The 24386-nt window shown below is 32.6% G+C and overlaps 2 protein-coding genes across 5 annotated transcripts; one reads left to right on the forward strand and one right to left on the reverse strand.

The window, feature by feature from the left end:
• Positions 1-413: 413 nt before the first annotated feature.
• On the reverse strand, positions 414-7591 carry LOC133676231 (cyclic nucleotide-gated ion channel 1-like). Of its 2 annotated transcripts, none has more exons than XM_062097864.1 (8): positions 7292-7591; positions 6375-6518; positions 5218-5773; positions 4438-4647; positions 3422-3708; positions 2770-2881; positions 1920-2156; positions 414-1443 (listed from the first exon to the last, which is right to left on the reverse strand). In XM_062097864.1, the coding sequence occupies exons 2-8, from the start codon at positions 6401-6403 to the stop codon at positions 748-750; spliced, it is 2127 nt and encodes a 708-aa protein (XP_061953848.1). In that variant the 5' UTR covers positions 6404-6518; positions 7292-7591; the 3' UTR covers positions 414-747. The 2 variants fall into 2 exon arrangements, with proteins under 2 accessions (XP_061953848.1, XP_061953849.1); XM_062097865.1 differs by having other exon boundaries at positions 7204-7591.
• Positions 7592-17443: 9852 nt separating this feature from the next.
• LOC133676228 (probable protein phosphatase 2C 76) lies at positions 17444-22596 on the forward strand. 3 transcript variants are annotated; one of them, XM_062097854.1, is made up of 9 exons: positions 17446-17624; positions 18125-18439; positions 18842-18969; positions 19517-19615; positions 19868-20026; positions 20167-20253; positions 20929-21020; positions 21769-21843; positions 22153-22596. In XM_062097854.1, exons 2-9 carry the CDS (start codon positions 18183-18185, stop codon positions 22309-22311), a joined length of 1056 nt encoding a protein of 351 aa, XP_061953838.1. In that variant the 5' UTR covers positions 17446-17624; positions 18125-18182; the 3' UTR covers positions 22312-22596. The 3 variants fall into 3 exon arrangements, with proteins under 3 accessions (XP_061953840.1, XP_061953838.1, XP_061953839.1); XM_062097855.1 differs by lacking the exon at positions 17446-17624 and adding an exon at positions 17648-17886; XM_062097856.1 differs by lacking the exon at positions 22153-22596 and having other exon boundaries at positions 17444-17624; positions 21227-21843.
• Positions 22597-24386: the final 1790 nt, after the last annotated feature.

Raw genomic sequence — 24386 nt, forward strand, 5'->3', positions numbered from 1 at the left:
TCATAAAATCCGAACTATTTGAACATCCAACAATTGATTTTATGTTCAAAAAATCTAACTACTGGGAAAATTTCTGGATTTTCTAGATTGTCAATCGGGAGTTGTTCAGTAGGCGCGGGCGTGGCTCACCTCTAACAATATAATAAATTCAGTCCATTTTCTAAAAATGTTTTCAATTTGATCCCTACAATAGTGAAAACTAAAAGCACATTCCATTTCTTGCCCTTGAAAAACATCTTGACATGTATTCTTCTGTCTATCTCTATGATGAAGCTATGTTAGTTTGACCATTTGTCATCAATTGACCATCTATTAACTAATAGGATGATGACATGCAACATCTTAATAATTATTTGAGAAACAAATCAATTAGTGATATTCTTAATAAAATAAAAAATAAGAAAAGGCTCGAATAAGTAATCTAGCATGCCTTTCCTTAACATAGTTCTGCATATTCAGACACCACTCTGCACTAATTCATTACATCCTGTTAGATTTCTCTGTTCTAAACTATGAACATAAATCAACTCAGGAAACAATTGAACACTTCCATATACAACATGATATACATATACATATACAGGCCTCGTAACACCCACTAACTGCAGCCATCTGCTATAACATTGTGCCAAGCTCTTCTTTCTTGATTTTTTTTTTTTTTATCTAATATTTTGCTGGAAAAAGTTGGTCTAGTTTCTACAAACAATCAAAAGCACAAATTATGAAAAGTAGCATACTTCCCGTCATTCATTCTTCAGCAGTAAAATCAGGCTCTGCTGGCTTCTGCAGCAGCATTGGTGGAACTCTATCTGGTACCCTTGACTTGCGATTGCCACCACGCCGTAGAGCACGCAAAGCGTTAGCAGCAAATCTGGAGGCATATATTGTGGCACCTAAACTTGGTGAGCTCACACTAGCCTTGGCTAATGCATCTTGCAGTCTATTTTCCTCTTGCCGAAGAGACTCTTCGAGCTTCTTTTTACTATAACGACGCCATGCAGCCTGTATAAAACAGGCTGCCCATGTCCTCCACTGCTGTGAGTAAAACCTGAAAGTGTGCCGGAGCTGCTTGCTGTGGAGCCGCCGGAATTGAGAAGCAACAAATTTCAAGTCATCGGCCATTAGAGCGAAGGCTTCAACTTCTGTAATGGTTTGAACTGTTCTAGTTGAGATAGGCAGATTAGATGAGGAGTGGGGATCTAAAGCCCATGTGAGAAGTTCCTCTCCACAAAAGTCACCAGCCTTGAGGTATTCAGAGTTGAAGAAGCCCGTTCTTCCACCATTGGTGGTCATGGTCAATAGCTTGCCCCGCATAACAAAGAGCATTTCATCAACCGGGTCACCCTCACGAACAACATAGCTCTCCTCTGTGTATAATGCTGGCTTAAGACGGTCACACATAGCATCTAGTAATTGTTCATCCATTTTTTCAAACATCGGCACCTGAGAATCACATCCCAAACAAGAGAAGAAATTAAACATCTAGCAGTTAACCAAGGATGCGATGAAATTTCAACTTGCAAAGTAACTTCTGGCAGCCTTTCTTCTTTGTGGGTCGTGGAGTATGCATGCACAATAAAATAAGCAGGCATTAAGAGCTTAAACCTCTTCATATAACACTCATGGAAAAAAAACTATAGAAAAATGAACCTTTCTCCAAAATGGGTGGTTTAAAGGATTCTCATGACATGACTACTCAAGTCATCTCCAATAAAAGTCCACTAAATAGATGTCAAATGATAAATGCAGATCAACTAGTCATATCAATAAATTGCTACCCAAAGACGTAATTTGAAAGAACATTTGAAACCACAAGGAGATTAAGCCAACATTTGCAGGTAGTAGCAAGGGAAATATCAGTTAAATCACCATCAATATGTGCAACACCAGTGGAAATTACAAAAAGAGGAATAACTCACTCTCATGAGCAAAGCCAAGCAGAGGTGACGCTTAATGTCTCTTCTAAGGTCCTTGGGAAGATTATGGACAAGGGTCTCTTCATCAACACCTCTAGTTTCTTGCCATCTATATTGCTCATACCGCCTAATCCGCTCCTTTATATTATCTGGAAGCAAGCGATGGGACATCCACTGCTCTGCATCTCGTCTTTTGATTCTCATTTCCTCCAATCTTGTAGTTGTGGATTGCAAATATGTCTGATTAAGAATAACTTCAGTTCATCAAAACACAAAAGATATGGGCATCGTGAAAATAAAAGATGTCTCTCAACCATTTCATTAACAAATATCCCATGCTTGATCTGTAAACTAAACTATTTATGAACTTTCAGGAACCTATGTTCCTTGGATAGTCCAAAAATCAAGATGGTAACCCTTTGACAATGGTTAAGCAAACCAAGGAGCATGTCATTGGTGGCCATAATGAATAAGAATCCTACTTACTATTCTCAAAGCGGCATCACAGATACTAGATGTTTTTTTCAAAGAACAAAAAAATAAGAAAAACAAAGATGACAGAAAAGTAAAAAGAAATAAATCCTAGCGCCTTCATATTGTACATATTGTTAATGAGAGATTCCACTAAAGATTAAGCTACCCTACCAATACCACCAGATGCAAACTATAAGGAAGGTCCTGATCAGGTGTTTGTGGGACTCAATTTTGGGACCATGGCATGAAAGCATAAGATGCATGCTCCCAACAACAAAAATTTAATAAACTCCTGCTTGAAATTAGAAAAAGTTCTACACTACTCTGCCGCATATAACTGCATTACAAAGAGCTATAAAATAAAGATAATAATACCGACCTGCATATTTCCGATGAGAAATGAAAATAGTACCAAGCCGGAGATAGAAATGAAAACTGCAAAGCAGATTTCCCAAACATAGGTACTTGTTTGAAGATTTTGACCAAGAGAACTGCAAAAGACACACATGAGATATCAGAGAACCTTTTCAGTACCAATAGTTCATTACAGGACATGAATGCAGAGAGCATAAAAATATACAAGGAGTTGGACCGCAAAAAAAAAAAATAGAAATGGACTGAAGAAGAGGACATAAAACCAAGATTCAAAGAGACAATCAAAACATCATTGGTGTGTGCATGCATGCACTGTGGGGGGAGGGGGGACACATAACCAAGATTCAAAAGCCCTAAATAACAAAATGGTGATCATAACTATTATAAAGCAGAGACCTTTGCAGAACAAAAACCACAATATTTTTAAAAGGATGTTTACAAACTTGTAGGTTTCAGTACAACCATCTCATGAAAAAAGGACAGGACTGTTCTCACATACTCTCTCTAAAGAGTTCAGATAGAACATAATTGGGTAGTGGTCTTTTACCGAATGAGGTTACGAACACTAATCACTTCATAATTTAGTGTTCAGCCTTTCTGCCTTGATTGATGATGCATAAACCCGGTAATGTGAAAATAATTTAAATGACGGTTACCTCAGATTTTGCAGGCCCCACCAAAAACAGTAAAAGAACTTCTGTGGAAAATCCATGGACGACAAAACAACACCAGACTGAAGGGCATCAAGGAATATTCCAAAATTGAAGATTGTTTCGTTTGGTGTTTGTATTGGGCAATGATCATCCAGAAATGTGACATCTCCAACAACATCGCTATCACAAAACAAAAGTTCAGGCTTGCATCCAGAATTTTTCCCACAAGCTTTTCTCCAACAATTTGTTTCTCGTTCTATTGAGAACAAATACCAAAAGGCTCCAAGTATCTAAAATTTGAGTTAAACCAATTAGTAGTCTGAAAGTTATGCTTCAAGCCAGAAGATGCACTTCCAATCACAATCAAATTCTGACTCCGAAAAAGAAAAAAGAAAAGAGAGAGAGAGAGAGCTCTGGCATAATACAGCATGCTTAATCTAATCAGGTTTTAAACAGAAATGAATTCATGAAAGACAATGACAAAACTTTCAAATTATGAAAAGTTGCAGCCCTTTCCATAATCTTCTTCAGTTATCAATAGACCCAACATATCATTTCGTGTTCAATAGAATGAGCCAAGCACCAAATCCACTTTTTTTAAAAAAAATATGAGCACATGTCCAGAGCATATAAAACATTAAAATGCATGGAGTGTAGTTCACATGACACGATAAAGGACAAACTAATAAAACATCTGAGTAAGCTAATAGAAAAATGGTAGAATTTATTGAAATAATTGTACAACAAAAGATGAATATCATTATATATACCGGTAGACATAATTGATCAACCTTTTGATGCCACCTCAGTTTAAAATGCATTCCCTTAAAACTTTTATTGACATAATAGTGTTAAGGTAACGAGTGTTTATTAGGCCAGCTCATCCTTAGTTGATCCCAACATAAACTATCCTATGGATAGCTTATTCAACATATATATATATATATGAATGGCACATGCAGTAGATTTCTCATCTATTTTACTATAAATTAAACACAGATCAAGTAAGTCAAACTTACATGACTCGCAAGCATGTACAGAAACAGATTAAATGCAGCTCCAGCCCATGCAGTTTCGGTAAGGATGCCAGAAGTTGTAACTTCCTTATATAATGGATAGATTCGCACAAACCTTGGAACATACTGGAAGATAACAACAAATTTTAACAAGTTCTTTGTATTCAAATAACTTGAGCCGCCCATTTTCGGAATGATAATTAAAATCACCACCTGGAAATTGAGCAGCGAGTTAGAAGCCTACAAGCCACATCAAACTCTATAAATAACAATGCCAACTAAGCCAAGATTTTCACCAGTAAAAGTTTCCCAAGAGCAAAAAAATTGAAAACTATGGTTCTTCAAGCAACTTGCTTTGATAAAATGCCAAATTTTAGTATTAGATACCAAAAGCATTTAGTTTTGGGAGCTAAACCTATCCTCCCAGTTTCTGCCACATGGATAGCATATGTATATTCCCCATGGTACAAGGAGCATCTGATTGATTAAAAGGATAGGGCAAAGGAAAAGTGAAGAAAAACTTTGATGGTGGATGGAGAATTTCCATGGATAAACCCATGGATATCTCGCATAACAATCTCAAGTGACCCCAATTCACAGTTCAAGGTCTACTAATGAGGGTTATATACAGGCACAAAGTTCTTCCGTGTTCACCTTAGGAAAACAAGTTTAAGTATCCATCACAAGTATAAAGGCCAAATGAAATATAGTCCTCTTTGTAAATACTGTGTCTGATAAGCATGTCACAAACAGTATATAGGCAGGGAAAAGAAGTTCCTTTACCTGTGGGAGTGGAAGGACTGCAAGAATGTCAATTAAGAAATATGATGATAGATATCTCTTAGCTATTGCCCAAGTATCCTCGACCAAAACACCTCTTCCAAATACCCGAGAAGAAGGAGCGATGAATCCAGTGCGGAATTCAAAGATAATATGTAGTATATAAAAGATGTCCGTAAAAGAGCGCAAAACACTTGCTGTAATCTCCATCGTGTTGTCCAAAGAAAGACAGTTCTTCTTATCATCAATCACAGGGACATAGAAAAACAAAGGATCCAGTGAAACAGCAATCACGCATGATAATACGAATATCTTGTTCCACCTTTGAAGGAAAGGCCCCTGTGGGTCAAGAATTTTCTGCTTGGAAGCAAACTCACTGTTGAATGAATGTGATTTTAATGATTTTGTAATCCTTCTAAAGCTTGCAGAACCAGATTCCAATCCTCTTTGAACCTTCTCCGAAACTGAGCTTATTGTTGTTCTAATTTTTCCTGGATATATCCCATTACTTGCAGAATACCGACCTTCAGTAGTTTTCTCTGATTTCCAATCTTGAAACCTGAACAACACATTATCAACATAATGGTTTACCCTCACTCTAAACCATCCACTTAAATTGAACATCAAATGTGCAACAAGCAATCACAGAAGCACGAAATGCAACACCAAAATTATATAACATCTCAAGACCACACCTGGATGTCAGCTATTAGATGCAAAAAAACAATAGCAATGATGATGGCTGGGGAGAAGAGAAAGGAAACTGGTAGTGACGCTGGCAGTTAAAAGTTGCTAATAACAAATTACAGAATAATAATTCATTCTTGTTAAACAATGCATAATAAGTGGAGATTCCAAAGTTGGTTCCAATATAACAACAAAACTTGGCAACGTAGAGACCATTAATGCTACAAAGGCATCCATGATGGAACAGTAATACAAAACTTCACTTTTAAAAGCAAGCAATCAGCACCCTCATTCTCTCCGCGTCTATGTGAAGCAGCAGTACAGATGATGCATCAATTATCATTTGCTTGCATGTTTAAGAAATGTAATTCTGAAATGTTACAATTGTTCCTTAAATTCCAGCATAAAAATGCCATCAAAAGTAAATAAAACACTTAAGTTAACAAATATCTGCAATGTGGAAATGAACTAACCTCACAAACTTCTCTTGTGGTTGATTCATGACTCTGGCTTAATTTAAGTGGTAGTCCACAATAAAAAAATCAACCTTTAATCAAAAAATTAAATCCAAGAAACTTCTTCATATACTGCGCACTAATCTACTAAAATGCCAACCCCTGCAAGAAAAACAGTAAGTAAAATAAAATAAAATAAAATAAAATAAAAACTTGTATTAATGCATTCCTGTTCAACCCTACTCCAGCAAATGCAACCCTTTGCAGTTCATGAACATTTGGAATCATAATTTATAGAAACAATAACCCTAATAGTTAAAACTGACTGTTAAAACACAAAATGGATTATAAAACATTGGATAAAACAAACTCAGAAACCCTATCTTCACACACTTGTTGAAAATTTTATAGACTCACGGAAATGGTACGGTTAATCAAAGACTTTTTTTTTTAGAATTACATAAAAGTGACACCTGGAGAGATTTTCCAAAGGACACACCCAATTGCAGATATGACACTAAAATCCTTACAAAAATAATACCTTGACAGCCAATAGACAGGCACACAACAAATATATACAATAAATGACCTTTGTTTTTGTGAAAGTTAAGTTTCATGGAAAAATATTTTCCAAAATTAAACAGAAAACCAGAATCAGGACAACTTTAAAGTACTTGTTGCAAAATTCAAAAACCAAAAAAAAAAGATAAGCAGAACTAAAATACCCCATAAGAGAATAAACTGAAACTCAACCAACAGAAGCAAAATTAAACTACATGTAAGAGAAAGACAAGGATTTTTAAGGAAAAAGGGAGGGTTTTTAAGAGAGGGAAAGGGAGAATGGTACCTCTAAAAGAGGAAGAAATCCAAGTGATTGTTGTAAAACAAAAGGTTGGCTTTGTTTGTTAGTATCAAAGGAAGATAAAGAGACTTACTTTTTCTTAAATCATTCATGTGATTGAAGAAGGAAGGAAGGAAATTTCCTGGAAAATGTGTAAAGGTCCCTTCTTTGAGCGTTTCCTCTCCCTTACTGGTATGGTTTAGCTTAGTTTAGAGTATAGAGAGAGAAAGGAAGAGAAGTGAAATCCCAAAGAGAGTTGCTGTCAAAGGGGGTGACTGGCTGAGGCAAGAGCCAAGAAGTCAAGTTAGTGCTGATGGGTCGCGCTTTCCTTCGATAACTGCAATGTTTCGAAATGGCCAGACTGCACTCATTGAACGACGATTGATCTAATGAATAACTTAAATTAGGCTTTTAAGTTTTTTATTGCTGAACTAACAAAAAGAGAAAAAAAAAGAATTTGAATGTTAAAATGTTGAACTTCAATTTGCTCACAAAGTTGTCTCAAGTCTCAAAAAGATTTGTGTTTTACATGTGAAAGGGGTTCTGAGTTTAGTATTATGTCACAATATGTTTTTAAAAATACTTTTTAATTTAAAATATATTAAAATAATATTTTTTCTATAAATTTTTTATTTTTATACAAACATATTAAAATTATTTAAAAAATAAAATATATTAATTTAATATTTTTTAATAAAAAATAATTTAAAAAGTATTTTAAAAACTATTGTTTTTTTTATGCGTTTCAAAAGCGTTTTTAAAAATTTGAAATTTTTTTATTTTTTTTAACTTCAAATTAATATGTTTTTAGTATTTTTAAATTATTTTGATGTACTGATGTCAAAAATAATTTTTTAAAAATAAAAAAAAATCATTGACATACATTTTAGCACGAAAAATTATTTAAAAAACAACCATAACCACACTGAAAATCAGTTGAACCAATAACAAACACTCAAAACAATGTGATTAAATTATTTTATAAGATGATAAAAGATTGAGGTTTATTTATTTATTTATTTTCCTTGATTTAAGAGGAGGCATAACTTTTTTTAATATTTTTTTTGTACAATTTCCATCGACTCTTCTTCATATTCTACCCAGTCAAAACGATGAATCAAGAAAGAATAGGATTTTCACTGTTAAAATTGACTCAAAACTCCATCAGATTAAATTTTAATAAATCTCACCCAAGAAGCAATTGAAATGGTCAACTGCAGATCAAGAACTATAGGTAGAAGAAGAAGAGGGATTCTGTATTCATAGCTGGGCTGACGCCATAAATATAATTTTTTTTTTTTGAATTCGATGAAATCTTATTTTTTAAAAAGTGTATTTTATGGTTCAAGTAAACGAGTAAAATCCCAATTATCCCAAATTTTTATAAAAATTACACATCCTAACTCAAACTTGAAATTTATTGGGTAAAACTGTAAATCTCAAATTATTTGTCATTATGTTAAGCTCCTGGACCATAAATATAATTGCTAGACAAAGAGCCACCAACTGTACTGGTTTTTTTTTTTTTTTAATCTTTGGTGCAAAAGTCAAAGCTACCGGTAGAGATTTGATTTCTTCTAACATAAAATATGTTGAGAAACAATAATAACCTCTGACTTTTGCGTGAATGTCTGCCCCCTTGAATATCTAGCGTTAAGGGAACGTTTACTGCTTCTTCTTTTTTTAAGAAAAAATATTTTAAATTTTATTTTATTTTTAATTATTTTGATGAATTGATCTTAAAAATTATTTTTAAAAAAATAAATATTATTTTAATATATTTTCAATTAAAAATTTTTTTTGAAAAGCAATATCTACTATTATCATAAATATTCCCTGAATATTTTATACTTCATGAAACTGGACGAGAAGCTTTGACTCTGTTTAATATTGTAGTCCAATCGTGTTTTTGAAAAATTTTTATTTTAATTTTAAATTAATTTTTATATTTTTTTTTATTCTTTTGATGTGCTGATGTTAAAAATAAAATTTTAAAAATAAAAAAAATATTATTAATATATTTTTAAGCTAAAAATACTTTAAAAAATATCTTTTATCATGTTTCCAAACAACTTTTATAACTCCTTTTGGGGCTGTTGTTTCTTAGCTTTTTTTTTCTTCTGTTTTTGTTCAGTTGATAGTTAGAAAATATTCACTTAATTATCTAATGCAATGCCCTAAATCACATAGTTTAGAAAATTAACCATTGCGTCTAATTACATGTGGTAGAGATTTCTTACAAATTGAACTATAAGTTCTGGATTTTGCAAAAGTTAGGGGCAATGTTAGTGGTGTAACAAGAAGATTTTCTAAATTGGACCAACTAAAGTGTTCACATTTTGTTAAAAAAAATTATATTTAAAATAAGATTTAAGGGATTAACTCGTGTAACTAAATTCGTTTTATTAGGATTAAAAAAAAAAGCTGAATAAATGATCATGATGAGAGATTTTGAACTAAAACACTTTGTTGCCCTTTGTAGTATTGCCCCAAATTATTAGGGAAAAAATCCAAATTAATAGTTATATTAAGTATGTTTAGAAGTGTGGTTGCGATTGCTTTTCAAAGTGTTTTTTATTTAGAAATATATTAAAATAATAATTTTTTTATTTTTTAAAAATTATTTTTGATATAGCACATCAAGATAATTTAAAATATAAAAAAAATTTAAATTTTTTTAAAAATATTTTTTAAATATAAAAATAAACAGGCACCGCTGAGAACCATAACATAGGAATTAACAAAGTTTCAGTGCCAAACCGAAAGCAATGTGCCAAGTTGACCAACGCCTATGCATCAGACCAGGAATACCTAAATGGAAATGGGCATAGCATGTGAAAAAAAAAAAAAAAAAAAAAAACACTGTGTGTGTTAACAGTTAACACAGCTAATAGCATGGTTGGTCCCGTTAAAAATATCAAGCACAGTTTATTGTGTTAAAAATATCAAAATTTTATTAACATGGCGAACCAACCGCTGATGAATCGACATTTATCATCTTTTTGTTTATTCTATTATATCTGGAATTAACCTAATGTTAACTCTCTCTCTCTCTCTCTATATATATATATATATTTGGTGTTTGACATGTTATTCTTATATTTAATCAATCATTGAGCTTGAATTTATATGAGTTTAATGAGTTACTAGAATCATAATCTCTGAATCAATCAAGTACTAAACTAAGATGTGTATGAATTTGACGAGTCGATAAACTTATGTCTATGAATTTAGCAATTTATCAGACAAGCCTATACTCTCTTTTCAACTCTCGAATAATCTTAAGCTTCGTGATGGGACTATGAGTTATAAATATTTTTATATTAATAAGTTTGAAATATTTTTATCATAATAAATTAGATATATTTTCAACTTTGATATGACAAAGATATTTTATCCTAACGAGTTAAATATATTTTTTACCCTGACAGGACATGGATTTCTTATCCTAAGAGATTTTTTTTATCCTAACAAGACAATAATATCTTATCTTAATACATAAAATTTTTTTTACCTTGACAAGATAAATATATTTTACTAATATGCTAGGAGAGACCTTAAGAACTATATAAAAAAAAAAAGATAACTTTCAGTTAGGTTTAATTTTTTTAAAATATTTTACAATGATAAAAGCTATTTTCCAACAAATATAAATATAATTGATCTCTCTCTAAATCCACATTGATTAAATTAATTTAATTATTAGGGAGATCTCAAATTAAAAAAAAAAACATTTTACAAATAACAAGCATGATCTACCGATCACTCCATAAAAAAAAAATTATTAAAATAAAAAGTTAACAATATTATCACGGTTCGGTTCTCAGGTTGGCCTCCAAGTCCATAAAATAGAAATAGACTTCCTCAACCTCGCTAACAAACGTTTCAGAATTCAAGTCCATAAAATAGAAATAGACTTCCTCGCACTTGAGGGCCTAGCCGCTGTGGTCAATCGTGTGACTTGTTCCGCCCCCGTCCCGGGTTCGACCCTCTATGTGCACGCCTGTCACCCCCGCGGTGCCTTACCTGCTCCTGGGCTTGCAGGATGTCCAGCGGGCCGTGGGGAATAGTCGTGGTGCGCGTAAGCTGGCCCGGACACCCCACGTAAATCAAAAAAAAAAAAAAAAAAAAAGAAATAGACTTCCTCAACCTCGCTAACAAACGTTTCAGAATTCAAGACTATTTGCCAGGAGTTTCTATTTCAGTGACGTACAGCTTGCCTGTACTTGTTTTGCCTGGCTTCAGGATCATCGAGGCTTGCCTTATTAATTTGTCTATCTTAAGAACAACATGGTATATAAATATATTACGTAATCCACGTAGAGGGTCAATCATACACGAGTACTTGATGCGACAATTTGATTATGAGGCTGTTTTTATGAATCATAATATTTTTTTAATTTTAAAAAAATTATTTTTTACATCAGCATATCATCTAAAAATTTTAAAAAATTATTAATTTAAAATAAAAAATATTTTTTTAATTTTTTTAAAAATACTTTTAAAACATTAAAAAAAATATTTTTAATTAGAAATTAATCGGGCTCTTGAACTCAAGATGCTGCTGACCTCTGCCTCGAGACACTAAGAGCGTGTTTGACAGTGTGGTTGCGGGTGCTTTTCAAATAACTTTTCGTGCCAAAATTCATGCCAACGATGTTTTTTCATTTTTTAAAAATTATTTTTGACATCAGCACATCAAAACGATCCAAAACGTACAAACCATATTAAATTTTAGCAAAAATAAAAAAAATTTCAAATTTTTTGGAAACACAGCCACAACCGCGTTCCCAAACAGGATCTAAGTATGAACCTAATCTTAACCCAACACCTTACAGCCTTATATGTGGTCGATCCTTGAAGATCTAAACAGTGACGAAGACAAGAGGCTAGGGGCTAGGAAATAGAACTTGATATTATTCTCCCCATAAAACCAGGAAAAATTAAATTTAGATTTAGACATTTAGTCAGACACCTCAGATTCGATCACAACCTTAACCCTGTGTGTCTGTGATCTAGATTTAGAGCGTGTTTGGTAGTGTGGTTGCGAGTGCTTTTCGAATAACTTTTCGTACCAAAATACATGCCAATGATATTTTTTTATTTTTAAAAAATTATTTTTGACATCAGCACATCAAAATGATCCAAAACATACAAACCATATTAAATTTTAACAAAAAACAAAATTTTCAAATTTTTTGGGAACGCCGCCGCAGCCGCGTTCCCAAACGTTCCCTTAGTCCTAACCCTATGCCATGTCTTAAGACCTAAGCATGCCAAATCACATCAAAGCCCTAACACCGAGCGCCCTAGCACAGGTTTCACCTCTATAACTCGGGTGCTCAAATCAAAACCGAGCATCATGGATTGTATTGTTTAGTTTTGCAATTTAAAAATATTTTTAAAAAAATTTATTTAATTTATTTTTGTTTTAAATTAATATGTTTTTTATATTTTTAAATTATTTTGATACGCTGATATCAAAAATAATTTTTTTAAAATAAAAAAAATATTATTTAAATATATTTTTAAGTAAAAAATATTACATTTTTAAACAGAATCATAGATTATAATTGGGTGCCTTAGACGACGACATTGGTCGTGATCCGAACCTCAGGTGCCCTAGCTTAAGATGTTGTTTGGTAATGTGGCTGCGTGTGAGGTTTACCCGCAGCCACACATTTTAATGTTTGGTAAAGGAAACAAAACTGATTTTGCTTGGTAGAGCCCACTAATTTTTGCTGCCCAGCCGCCGGATTGGAGAAGCTGCTTCTTGTGGTTATTTTTAGGAACAGTAGATGTAATGTTCAGTTTGTTTGTTTGTTTTTTTTTTGAAAAACCAATGAGAAAAGTTTAGTTTTTTTTTCCCGAAAAACCAATGCAGTTAATCGTGAACAATATTTTTTTTTAAAAAAATTAGTTTAAGATGAATAAAATTTACTCGTATTGTAATGAAATTGTAAATTTTTTTTAAAAAATTGTGTTTTACTCGAAAAACTAGTATTTAATATTATTTAATAACACTACATAAATTAGAAAGATATCGCATGATGACGTAACCTTTGTGGAATTTGATCGCAATTCCAATAATAAAGATATCACAATCTTTATTATTTAATAACACTACATAAATTAAAAATTTCAATTTTTGTTGTTGCGCGCTTAAGAAATCATGGAAAATATAGTCATTGTTGGATATATTTCATATGTAATGACATTGCACATAGTTTAATGGAATAATAAAAAAATATTTTATATCAATATTATTTATTTCATGATATAATAACAGTAGTTAAATCTATAATATTTAAATTAAAAATCATTAATATTAATATATATATATATATATATATATTAATTATTTTATAACTTCAATTTGAAAAGTATTTTTTTAACCAAACACATTAAACTACTTTTTATTCAACCTCAATTTCAACCACAGTTTTAACCAAACATATATTTTTTTAAACCAATCTTAACTAAAAATATTTTTTATAAAATATTTTTTTTAAAATTATAACCACAACAGCAACCGCAATATCAAACACACTCTAAATCCTACATGTCTTTATAGTAGATCCCATACCAAATCCCAATTAAAATCATTTAAATATAATTTTAATTAAAAAAATATTTTTTAAAAAATTCTTTGCCACGGTACCAAACATCCACCACGTTATCTAAACTCTAAATTGATCTCGGACAACTAATAGATCTGTCATCATTAATGAAAAATCTGGATTAAAAGGAAGCCAGCTCAAATTGATATTCATTTTCGAGAGAGGGACAATCCCTTCTGCAACAATTTTCTTTTTCTTTTTTAGAAGAACTTTGCAAAAACTAACGAGGGACAAAGCAAGCAGACAGGCATGAAAGGCCAGACTAGTTTAAGACTTGGCCCAGCAAAAGAAATTAAATGAAGAAGGCCCAACCCCCAAATGTTTGACAGATTGATCTTATCATCTGCATTAATTCAAAGCTCATAATGTTCACCAAGAAAAAAACCATGAAATTGACCAGTAATCAGCTTGCCCAGAATGAATGCTTGAAAAGGGCATGTTCATGGCGGATTGCACTGAGCTGTCAGCAAAACCAGAGCAATCATGGGAACATGAATTAAATCCATCCATCACAGCACGTAACTTCAGATCGAGTTAGAAGCCAAGTGGTTGTGTACTTGGTGTTGTCTACTGCAAGTGGAGCATTTAAACAAATTCTGGAAATTAATAATCACGATACACTTTAATGATGGACTTGCTTAAATTTGGGCAGAACACGTGTGAATTATCTCTCGATTTTTTTGGCTCAGATTTTCAAATTTATATTTTTTAAAAAATTATTTTGCTATATATACTAAGTTGGTATAAAAAGGCCTATTCTTAAAATTATTCAAAACAAACTAACTTAAAAATATTCACTATATTAAAAAATATATATGTTTTACTATTGAATAAAATAAAAGTTTAAGCATTGAAACTATTTCAGTTTTTCTTTTTTTAAAAAAAATCATGGCAACCATGAGTTTCTCTTCTCAGTGTATCTTTGATAATATGATGTAAAATATTTTTATAAAATTATATTTTTAATTAAAAATATATTAAAATATTATTTTTTATATCAAAATATTTAAACTATAAAAAAATATTTGAAAAATATTAATTTAATATATTTTCAGATAAAAAGAATTGAAGTTACCACAATGTTCGGTAATATCAGATAAGATATTTTTATAAAAATATTTTTCAATTAAAAATATATTAAAATAATATATTTTTAAAATTTTTTATATTAATAAATAAAAAACATAAAATATATCAATTAGATATTTTTTTTATAAAAAATAAATTAAAAACACTGTAAAAATAGCTTGAAACACATAATCAAACACTCTATTGTCAACTTCAAAGGCACAAATTATCATGGCTGATCTGAAATCAAATTTGCATTGTGTATGCTTTATGTTATTTTCAAGTCATCCAATCAATCAATAAAAAGATATTCAAAGTCACAAGAATTGAATTAAAAACTCAGTCTAGGGCAGAAAACCACAGGTATGCCTATGGCGTCTTCCTCGTTTGCCAGTGGCATGTTCATGTCAACAAGGACCAGGTCTGAGTCAGACTAGCACTAAGTTTTGATGACCAGCAACGTGCATGGCTCGGATTGGACGAATTCATTGTAGCACGAGTGCACTGAATTTAACAATAAATCCATTTAATCAATGGACACTGTCCTTTTTTGTGAAGATATTAATGCTAAATAAATAATAATTAAGTTACTATCATAATCATATTGCTTTCGTCCTCCTCATGATACCGTAGAATACTATTTTCCTTAAAAGATGATAAAAATAAATAAATTGTTATGATTGGAGTAGCTGACTGATGGTCCAAAACCAAGATTTTCCATTGGATAATCGATGTCCCTTTTCAATTATAATGCTTACTTTTCATGAATTTTGATTCCTTGTTAGATTTGAAAAATATCCTCGATTGTTTTGTGGGGGCTAATAATGTAATTTGCCTTTTTATCGGACATTGTTCCAACTTAGATTGAATACGCATCAGACTTAGATGGAATAAAATCCTAGATGAAATTATAAGTAAAATATTTTATTATTATTTTTATGTAAGTCTAACAAGTGATGTCTTAAATAATTTTCATTTTGTAAATAAAATTTTTTATTAAATAAAAACCATTTTAATTTTATAAAACATATAATTACTAAATATATCTGAATTATTCTTATAGTTTTTCGTTAAATGAAGAGACTTGAATCATTGTTCAAGTGACCCTTAGAGCTCTGATAAATAAAAGGCTCTTATAAACAAATTACATAACTAATTCTTCTCTCATTTATAATGATATATTTAAGCCATTTTTTAGATATTAAATCTGATTATAAACATTATCATTATTTATATCAAAACTAAAAAAAATATGAAATTTTATTCCTCACAATTTAATAATTTGAAATCTGTTAACCTTTTGCTCATCATTATGCATGAAAGAGGAAGAGATTGCTTCTCTTTTAGTGGAGCGGTTTTCAAAGGGCAAACTTTCCGAATTTCAACAAGGCAATTGGAGCCTATGGAGCGGCCATTGTCCAAAGCAGAATGATCTTCGAGTGATTATCATGATCATCAAGTGTATCTCTTATAAGAACCTAAAATAATCGGGATTTTATTTATTTACCTGAATTTATAAAATAAAAGTATGTTTTTTGAAAGGTAGAGTTTTCTAAAATAAATAAAAAAAAAGATTATCATGACTAAGTACTTTACCCTCTTTAAATTTTATATCCGATTGCATCACAAAGCCTTTGAACATAATAGTTCATGAATAGGCATTAGGTATTCAAATCTAACGAAGATTTTGAAATTCCAATTTTTTTAATTAGCATTATTCAACAATTAGTAGTTAACTCTCTTAAGAAATAACTAAACTTTAATTAGTTCGACAAGACACTTATTATGTACCGATAAAGTAAGTGTTTACTTTCGTATTATTATTTATTTTTAAAATGTTTTTAAAATTGATTTTCGTTTGAAAAAAATTAACTTAATATTTTTAGGTGTTTTTAGATAATTTTAATATATTTTCAAACATATTTTTTAACTTAGTCTGATAAATACAATTGATGTCCAAACTGATTTTTCAATTGAAAAAATAAGATTTTTTTTTAAATGTATATAATGAGAGTGTAAAATCAATTATAATCAATTGTTTCCCCTCTGTTCATTAAATTTAGCAATTTATTAAGAATCTCCATCCTTCTTCCACCTACAATGCTTATAAAAAGTTTAGACGTTGCCTGAATTCCATTATTATTAATCAAGTTAACTTCATTCAGTTTAGAGGTTTTTAATTCAAATCTAATTATTGATTTTTTTTAAATGATATACTCCTAAAAATTCTTAAATTTATATATATATATATATATATATATTAAATTAATATTTTTCCCACAAAAAATAATTTATAAAACAGAATTGTTAAGTGTGTGGCTAACCTAATAAGTATATGTTAAAAACTCGATAATAAAGGATTTCCTCTGGTTAACATACTTTTATATGGATCAAGTATTGTCTTTTTTATCAAAAACTAATCTCAAGATCAAAAAAACAAATCTCTTAGATGGACTCCGATTTATAATAGATCAAGATTTAAAAAATAACTTCTTTGACACAAACACATGGGATAAAATGGGTTTTTATTGGTGTCAAACTGTGATTGGTACCGTAAGATACCAAAAGTGGATCTGGACACACCTTAAAAACAGCTAAGTAAGTGGATGCATGGAGTGTGCCACGTTTCATCTTCTCTTTGTTGCCAAACTCAAAAACGGACATCATCATCTCTTCTCTGTCTCTGTCTGAATCTCCCTTTGTCTGTCCAGAGTTGCTGTTTTTAAAGACAGAAACAAGGTTCAGCATTCATCATTCATCATTATTCTGTTGATTCTAAAAGACCATTCCTTTTTCCATCTCAGATTCGGATTCTCCTCTTTTTGAACCATCCCAGATTAGTACCTGGATCCTATCCATTATGAAATAAAATAAACTCTTGATTTTCTATTAAAAAGATTTAAAATTTCTTTATTATTTTCATTTTTTTGGTTTTTAAGCTCTTTTATTGTTATTATTTGATTTCTCAGCTCCATTAGTAATGGAGTATAATGATTTAGAGGTAAGATTTTTTTTTTCTGGGATTGGTTTGTGTTTATTTTGGATTAAAATCAATGAAAATTAATGCAAAGAGTCAAGATTTTGATGATTTTACATCTGGGGTATTTTAATTCTATTTGATAATCATGTACCTCAAAAGGGTCATGTTAGAATTATTGAATATTTATTATTTGGATTTGATTTTTTAAGTTTTGAGGGTGTTTTTTGGTAGTTTTGATAATGTTATTGGACTTGTGCAGATGTTTTGTTGATCAGGAACAGATCTGGCATTGAAGGCCAGAGTTCGGGTGTATTTAGATGTTATGTAACAGCTGCATAAGGAGTGTGATCGTACAAGCTGGAATTTTTCGCAAAACAAGGTTGCAATTAGGCAACATTGAGAGGAGTTTGAATGCAAGCCGCAGCATAAATTATAAGTGGAATAGACAGGTTTTTTTAAAGAGTAGTATAAGTATGATGGTTGATTCTGATTCTACTGATACAAGGGGACCTACTGTTGATCTTTTGAAGGAGAAACAAGATGATGGTGGATTTGTTAGTGGATGGTGGAAAAGGTTCGTTCTTGGTTCCGTTATTTGTTATTGTGTCTGTTTCTGGTGAATGTTCTAGGAAATACTTGTTACAAGGATAATCTAGGCTTGTTTTGCTTTAGCTAATGCAATTATGAAAAGGATTGATTGGTTAGCTGTTAACCATTGTTAAAGAATTGACTTGCAATAGTATTATGAGACTTTGATTTTCAGTGCTTCTGCATTTGAGTGTGTCTATTTTAATAATTTTTTCTTCTTCCCAAGAAATATTGTATTTCCACTGTAATAATTTGCTCGAATTCCTTATAATTGGAAGGTTTCCCAGAGCAATACGTCTCTTCCTTGCAAGTTTGAAATTACCATTTCTGGTATTAGCAGTCTAATGCGATTTGCCAACCTTAATTTGGCTTCTTATGTTATTGGCAGTGAAGACGGGGAATTGAGCTGTGGATATTCAAGTTTCAGGGGAAAGAGAGTTACCATGGAGGATTTCTATGATGTCAAAAGCACCACGATTGATGGGCAAAGAGTCTGCATGTTTGGAATATTTGATGGTTATATTCTCTCAGTATTCTTCCGTTTATTGAAGTTGTCGAACTATTTTTGTTTTGCATGAATGCCTATGTTTGACCCAGTTAGAAAGTGCCAATACCTTGTGAATGGAAGAGTACACGCGTTGCATGAGAGTTAGGTTATCAACTATTTATGTATCTCCATGTTTCTGACAATTATTTTCATGGTAACCACCATCTGTTCAAGGGATGTCTAAACACATGGTGTTGGACATGGCTGTTGTCTTTAATGGCTTCCACCTAGGAAATTACACTATCAGACTAGACCAATTCTTTGTAACCTAAGCTGCCACTTGGTTTCAGTTAAGATAGGATCATTCAAGAGAAGAAAATTTGTAGGCTATATCTCTTGTTATCGTGACCACCAGTCAGGTTCCTGTTGGTCATGTATCTCACATAATTCTCAATAAACCAGTTCTCATCAGATTCAAGTTTTGGATACTATGCTGTCACTAGCAATTTTGCTTTTTAAGACTGCAGAGTTTTTCCTTCTCTGTCCTTGTAATAGTTATATGATGTACTATTACAGGTCATGGTGGTTCTCGTGCTGCTGAGTATTTGAAGGAGCACCTGTTTGAGAATCTACTGAAGCATCCACAATTTATGGCAGACACCAAATTAGCTATAAGTACGTCCAAGTTCTCTTATGCCCATTATTATGAACTGCATAACATCAGCAAATATTCTTTTGTTGGTTCCTGGTAGCATCCTCAAGCAGGGTCCCATGTAGTTGCTTGGTTCTTTTACATCTCTGTCAAGGACAAAGCTGGGACCAATATAATGAATCCAAGTCTGTCATTTGCTTTTTTATTCAGTTCGTGTTAAATGGTGTGAAATAGGTTTGTTATGGTTTTGTAAAATATCCTTTTTAAGTATGCAGGCCAATCATATCAGCAGACTGATGTAGACTTTTTGGACTCTGAAAAGGATACCTACCGTGATGATGGTTCTACTGCTTCAACAGCAGTGCTAGTTGGTGATCATCTTTATGTTGCCAATGTTGGAGATTCACGGACTGTGATTTCAAAGGGTGGAAAAGGTATTAGTGATGCTATGAGTTAATTTTTCACTCAACTGTTGGTAATTTTTTTCTAGACAAGAATTTTAATGAATTTCGTGATTATTTTCTCTTTGGGTTACTTGAATGATTTTCTTACTTTCTCTTTTTTCAATGGACAGCGATTCCTCTCTCCGAGGATCATAAACCTAACAGAAGTGATGAGCGGAAGAGAATTGAAAGTGCTGGAGGTGTTGTAATGTGGGCAGGTAAATCTGTTTACTGGCTGTGATAAATGTTTTCAAGCATTCTCATTTCATCTGATCAGCAAGTGGCAGTCAATCATCCAATGGGTTCTACGTCTTGTGTAGGAATTTTGAAATATTACTTCCTTTTAGATTGTCAAGAAAAATTGTCATTCAAAAGGATGAAAGCTTTGGGACACCAGGGAACATCTAATTGGTTTAAATCTTCCTGTGAATTGTGGTATATCTGTGATATGTCCGAAGGATTGGTGTTGGTATTCACATAAGTCTTTCTCTTTGGTGCAACACTATGCACCGTTCCAAGCTTTGAGCATAGCAAGTAAAGCAGTATTTGAGATGAAAAATCCTACCCAAAACCCTAGTTTCCTGATCTGGTGCCTCACTTTATGCTACTCATCCCAGACTGACTGTGATGCTGTTTGTCCATGGGTGGCGGAACCCACTGTTACTGAACATCTCCAACTATTGACTATCTCAGTCCACCTTTGTAACCCGTAGCCATGATTTTTGCTGCCATTAGACGTATCAGATAAATATATACTGTAGCTAAGAGAGTTGTCAGGAAATTTGGGACGGAGGGAGCTTCATTTATTTCTTCTACCACACGTGCATTAAATGCCAATAAGTTTGAGACAGTTCCTAAAAACTGAAATCATACTGCTTTGACTGTCTTGTCAGGCACTTGGAGAGTAGGAGGTGTATTGGCCATGTCCCGTGCTTTTGGTAACCGCATGTTGAAGCAATTTGTTGTTGCAGAACCTGATATCCAGGTATTCTATGAAAATATCTCTCCCATTTTCTGAATGTAGTCTTATATCATTTTGATTTCTTTGAAATGATTTTGATTATGTGATAAACTTTCTGCCTTTTGGTTTCAAGCATTTATACAAGCAATATGTTCAAGGAATGCTTCATTTTCGAGTCAGGGTATTAAGATTATTGAATTTTTTTATTTTTTCTTCTTCTTTCATCCTAGGAATTATCTCGGGAGAGCAAATTACCTTCCTCAGTTGACTGTAAACTTTTAAAAAGAGTGTATTAGTGTTTGACACGAAGTTATATTTATGCTGAAACAGCAGGTGAAAACCAGATCTTTTATTGTTTCGACTTTTGATCTTGGTGGTTTTTCTTGAGCACCTGAACTGAACTGTAATATCAACGTGAGATGCCAGCTAATTAAGATTGTAATTCCATGGTGTTGTATCAAAGATGCGGGATTTAATTGTTATCTTCACTAAAACATGGAAGTGGGGTAAGGAAAAACTTTTAATGTTATATACAGACCTAAAAAATAAAGAAGTTTCCTTTCAGGGTCCTCTTTCCCTTCAGTGCTGCTGTGTGTAATGTTTCGACCAGGTTAATGAACTTCTGCTTATAATAGCCTTCGTGGTGTCTATCAAAATAGAATTCAGTCTAGGATTTCTTCCATTTTCCTGGATCAAACTGCATGAACTTCTTCCGATTGAAGTTTATTCAAAATTAATCAGCTACTTGTTTGTATACTTTTCGCTCTTTCAGGAGCAGAAAATAGATCAAGAATTTGAATTGCTTGTGCTCGCAAGTGATGGACTATGGGATGTGGTACCCAATGAGGTAATTATGCTAACCCCCCCTCTCTCACACACACATTGATACATAAAAGCGCGTAAGCATGAATACATGTCTTTGTTCACTTTTGATGTGAGATTATAATGGATTATGCGAGTTGACCATTTACATTTGGTCCACTGCTTAGGCTATTAGACATTTTGCTTATCATAGAAATAATTGATTGCTCTTTACAGTGCATTGAATTAAACATCTGACTGGTGATATGGAATGTTTGCTTGAGGTTTCTTTTCCTGGTGTACAATTTCTAGACTTTGAGCTGTTTTTGCCTCCCCTTGCCTGAATCATGTGTAGGATGCTGTTTCCATTGCTAGAACAGAAGAAGAACCTGAGACAGCAGCTAGGAAATTAACCGAGGCTGCTTTTACCCGGGGCAGTGCTGATAACATAACATGCATTGTAGTGAGATTCCACCGTGACAAGATCGATCCATCCAATTCCCAGCAGGATTAGACATTGCCACGTATTCTGCATGTATAGATTCATTGATGTTGTAGGCAATCTATTATTGATATCTATGCATGCATATAGCTGAATTTGCATATGAAGGATCCAATTTGTTTATCCATTTTTTTTTAAAATAAATTTCTCCATTTGCCCACCTTGAGAACATGGACTTGTGTCCTGTACAAAGTAGTTCATATTTTTGTTTATCAGCTGTTTCAATATGAAATGATCATAAACAAAAGTTGATCTTAAGAATGTTTAATTAAGCCGATTCAGCGGTCTTTTTTGTTTTTTTGCACTTTTGATACTGATTGAACAAGTAAATTATAGTTGAGAACTCAAATCTAAATCGATTTGATTCGACCAACAAAGCTCCATCACCGCATAGATTTTTCTGTTCTAAGATACAGAAATAAAGCAGGGTAATGCACAACCGAGCTAGCCTTCTCCAGCCTTGAATCAAATTCAGGTTTCAAACTTACCCTGACGCAAAATTGTCTCATCAACCGACTGAAAGTTTAAATACTGCAAGTACCTTGCCTTAAGACTCCTTTCCTGACTGCGAGTCTGAGGAACACTGATCAACTGACACAATAAAGAACCCCACATTTCATTAAAATCTTTTACGGGAAACAGAGTGTCTTGGAACATTAAGGGACGAACTGGCTATTTGCCACTGGTAAAGGTACACCTGAGTCAGGAGACGACTCAACAAATGTACCAGCTGCTGATTTCCTGTTCAAAATATATGGAAGAACTTGAATTGTGCAACTGAAAACTAGGGAAAAAAAAGGCATACTTATGAGATTATGCAGGTCGAAGCTGTGCAGTGCAGTTGTCATAATGCAGCTTGTCTTGCCCGTGTTTTGCTTATCACGGGCTGCCATGTAACAGACTTTCAAGGAATTGCTCCAGAGATAAAATAAATAAATAAATAAATAAAGGGCTAAAACAAAGGTTCCTGCACGTATAGTTGTAGTCGAACTTGCAAAAAGAAAAAATTCCTATACTATTTCCGACAAATAACTTCCTATGCCACAAGAAGCAATTTCCTATACTGTTTCGGGCATCTTGTAGCCAAACTTCCTGAACTGTTAACCTAGCAATTAAGGGAAAAAAACAATTTCCTGTATAGACTACTGAATACTCAATATAAATATAGGCCATACTTTTTTCAAAACTCGTACATTGAAGTCGAGTTCTTGCTGTGAAGCTCCTGGCTGCTGTAATTGTTTTTGACTAATCTTTTTCATGTTTATTAGAATCCATTAAGTTAAATCGTTGTGTGATTGTTGGCCTTGCATGCAGGTCCAGTACTTGAAGCTAGAAGGTTGATTTGAAGAAGCAAGATGAATGATTACATTCCTGCAGGGTTGGTCGTAGGAACTATCGTTTTAATCATTCTGGCTTTTTTTGCCTGGTCACTTATTGCTGGCTGTAAGGGGAGGCAATCAGCAGAAGCAGCTTGACAGCAAGCATGGGGAACCTTCCTGCCATCATAACCATCTTTAATTAGTGCCTCCTGATGTAGTTAAAAAAGTTATTAGTTTAAGTATTCAATTTAAAAATAAAGAGCATACCCTGCTCATCTATTTTATTTTTATTTTTATCTTCGGTTAAATTAATTAATGCTACTATAATTTAATTTTTTTAGTGTCAGTTATTTCCAAGAACTCGCCAACTCAAGGTTCTACTAGTGATTCCTTGAAGGTTGCCCTCCTATTAATTATTGCTAAATCACGTTTAACTTACACAAGATAAAAGAGAAGGAATTAACTATCCAAAAGTCAATCAATCTCGACAAGTTACTGAGGAATAGAACAACGCTTCTTAATCCAAAAGAACAGGAAAAAAAAAACTCTTGAAATGATTCAACACAACCAGGTTGATTTGTCTGCTTTAAGATCCATGAACCATTCTGCTCTACTGTGAGAAATAAAATGGGCAAGGACACAACAACAGCCTCAATGAGTTTCAGGTTTCAAATTACAGACAAGATAATCAGCGAAGTTTTTCTAGTCTAAACTGCACTAATCTATTCCAACAATCTAAGGGCTTAATATATTGGAAAGGACCTTGCC

This window comes from Populus nigra, chromosome 16 (genome assembly GCF_951802175.1).
Source record: "Populus nigra chromosome 16, ddPopNigr1.1, whole genome shotgun sequence".
In the NCBI taxonomy this organism is placed as follows: Eukaryota; Viridiplantae; Streptophyta; class Magnoliopsida; order Malpighiales; family Salicaceae; genus Populus; species Populus nigra.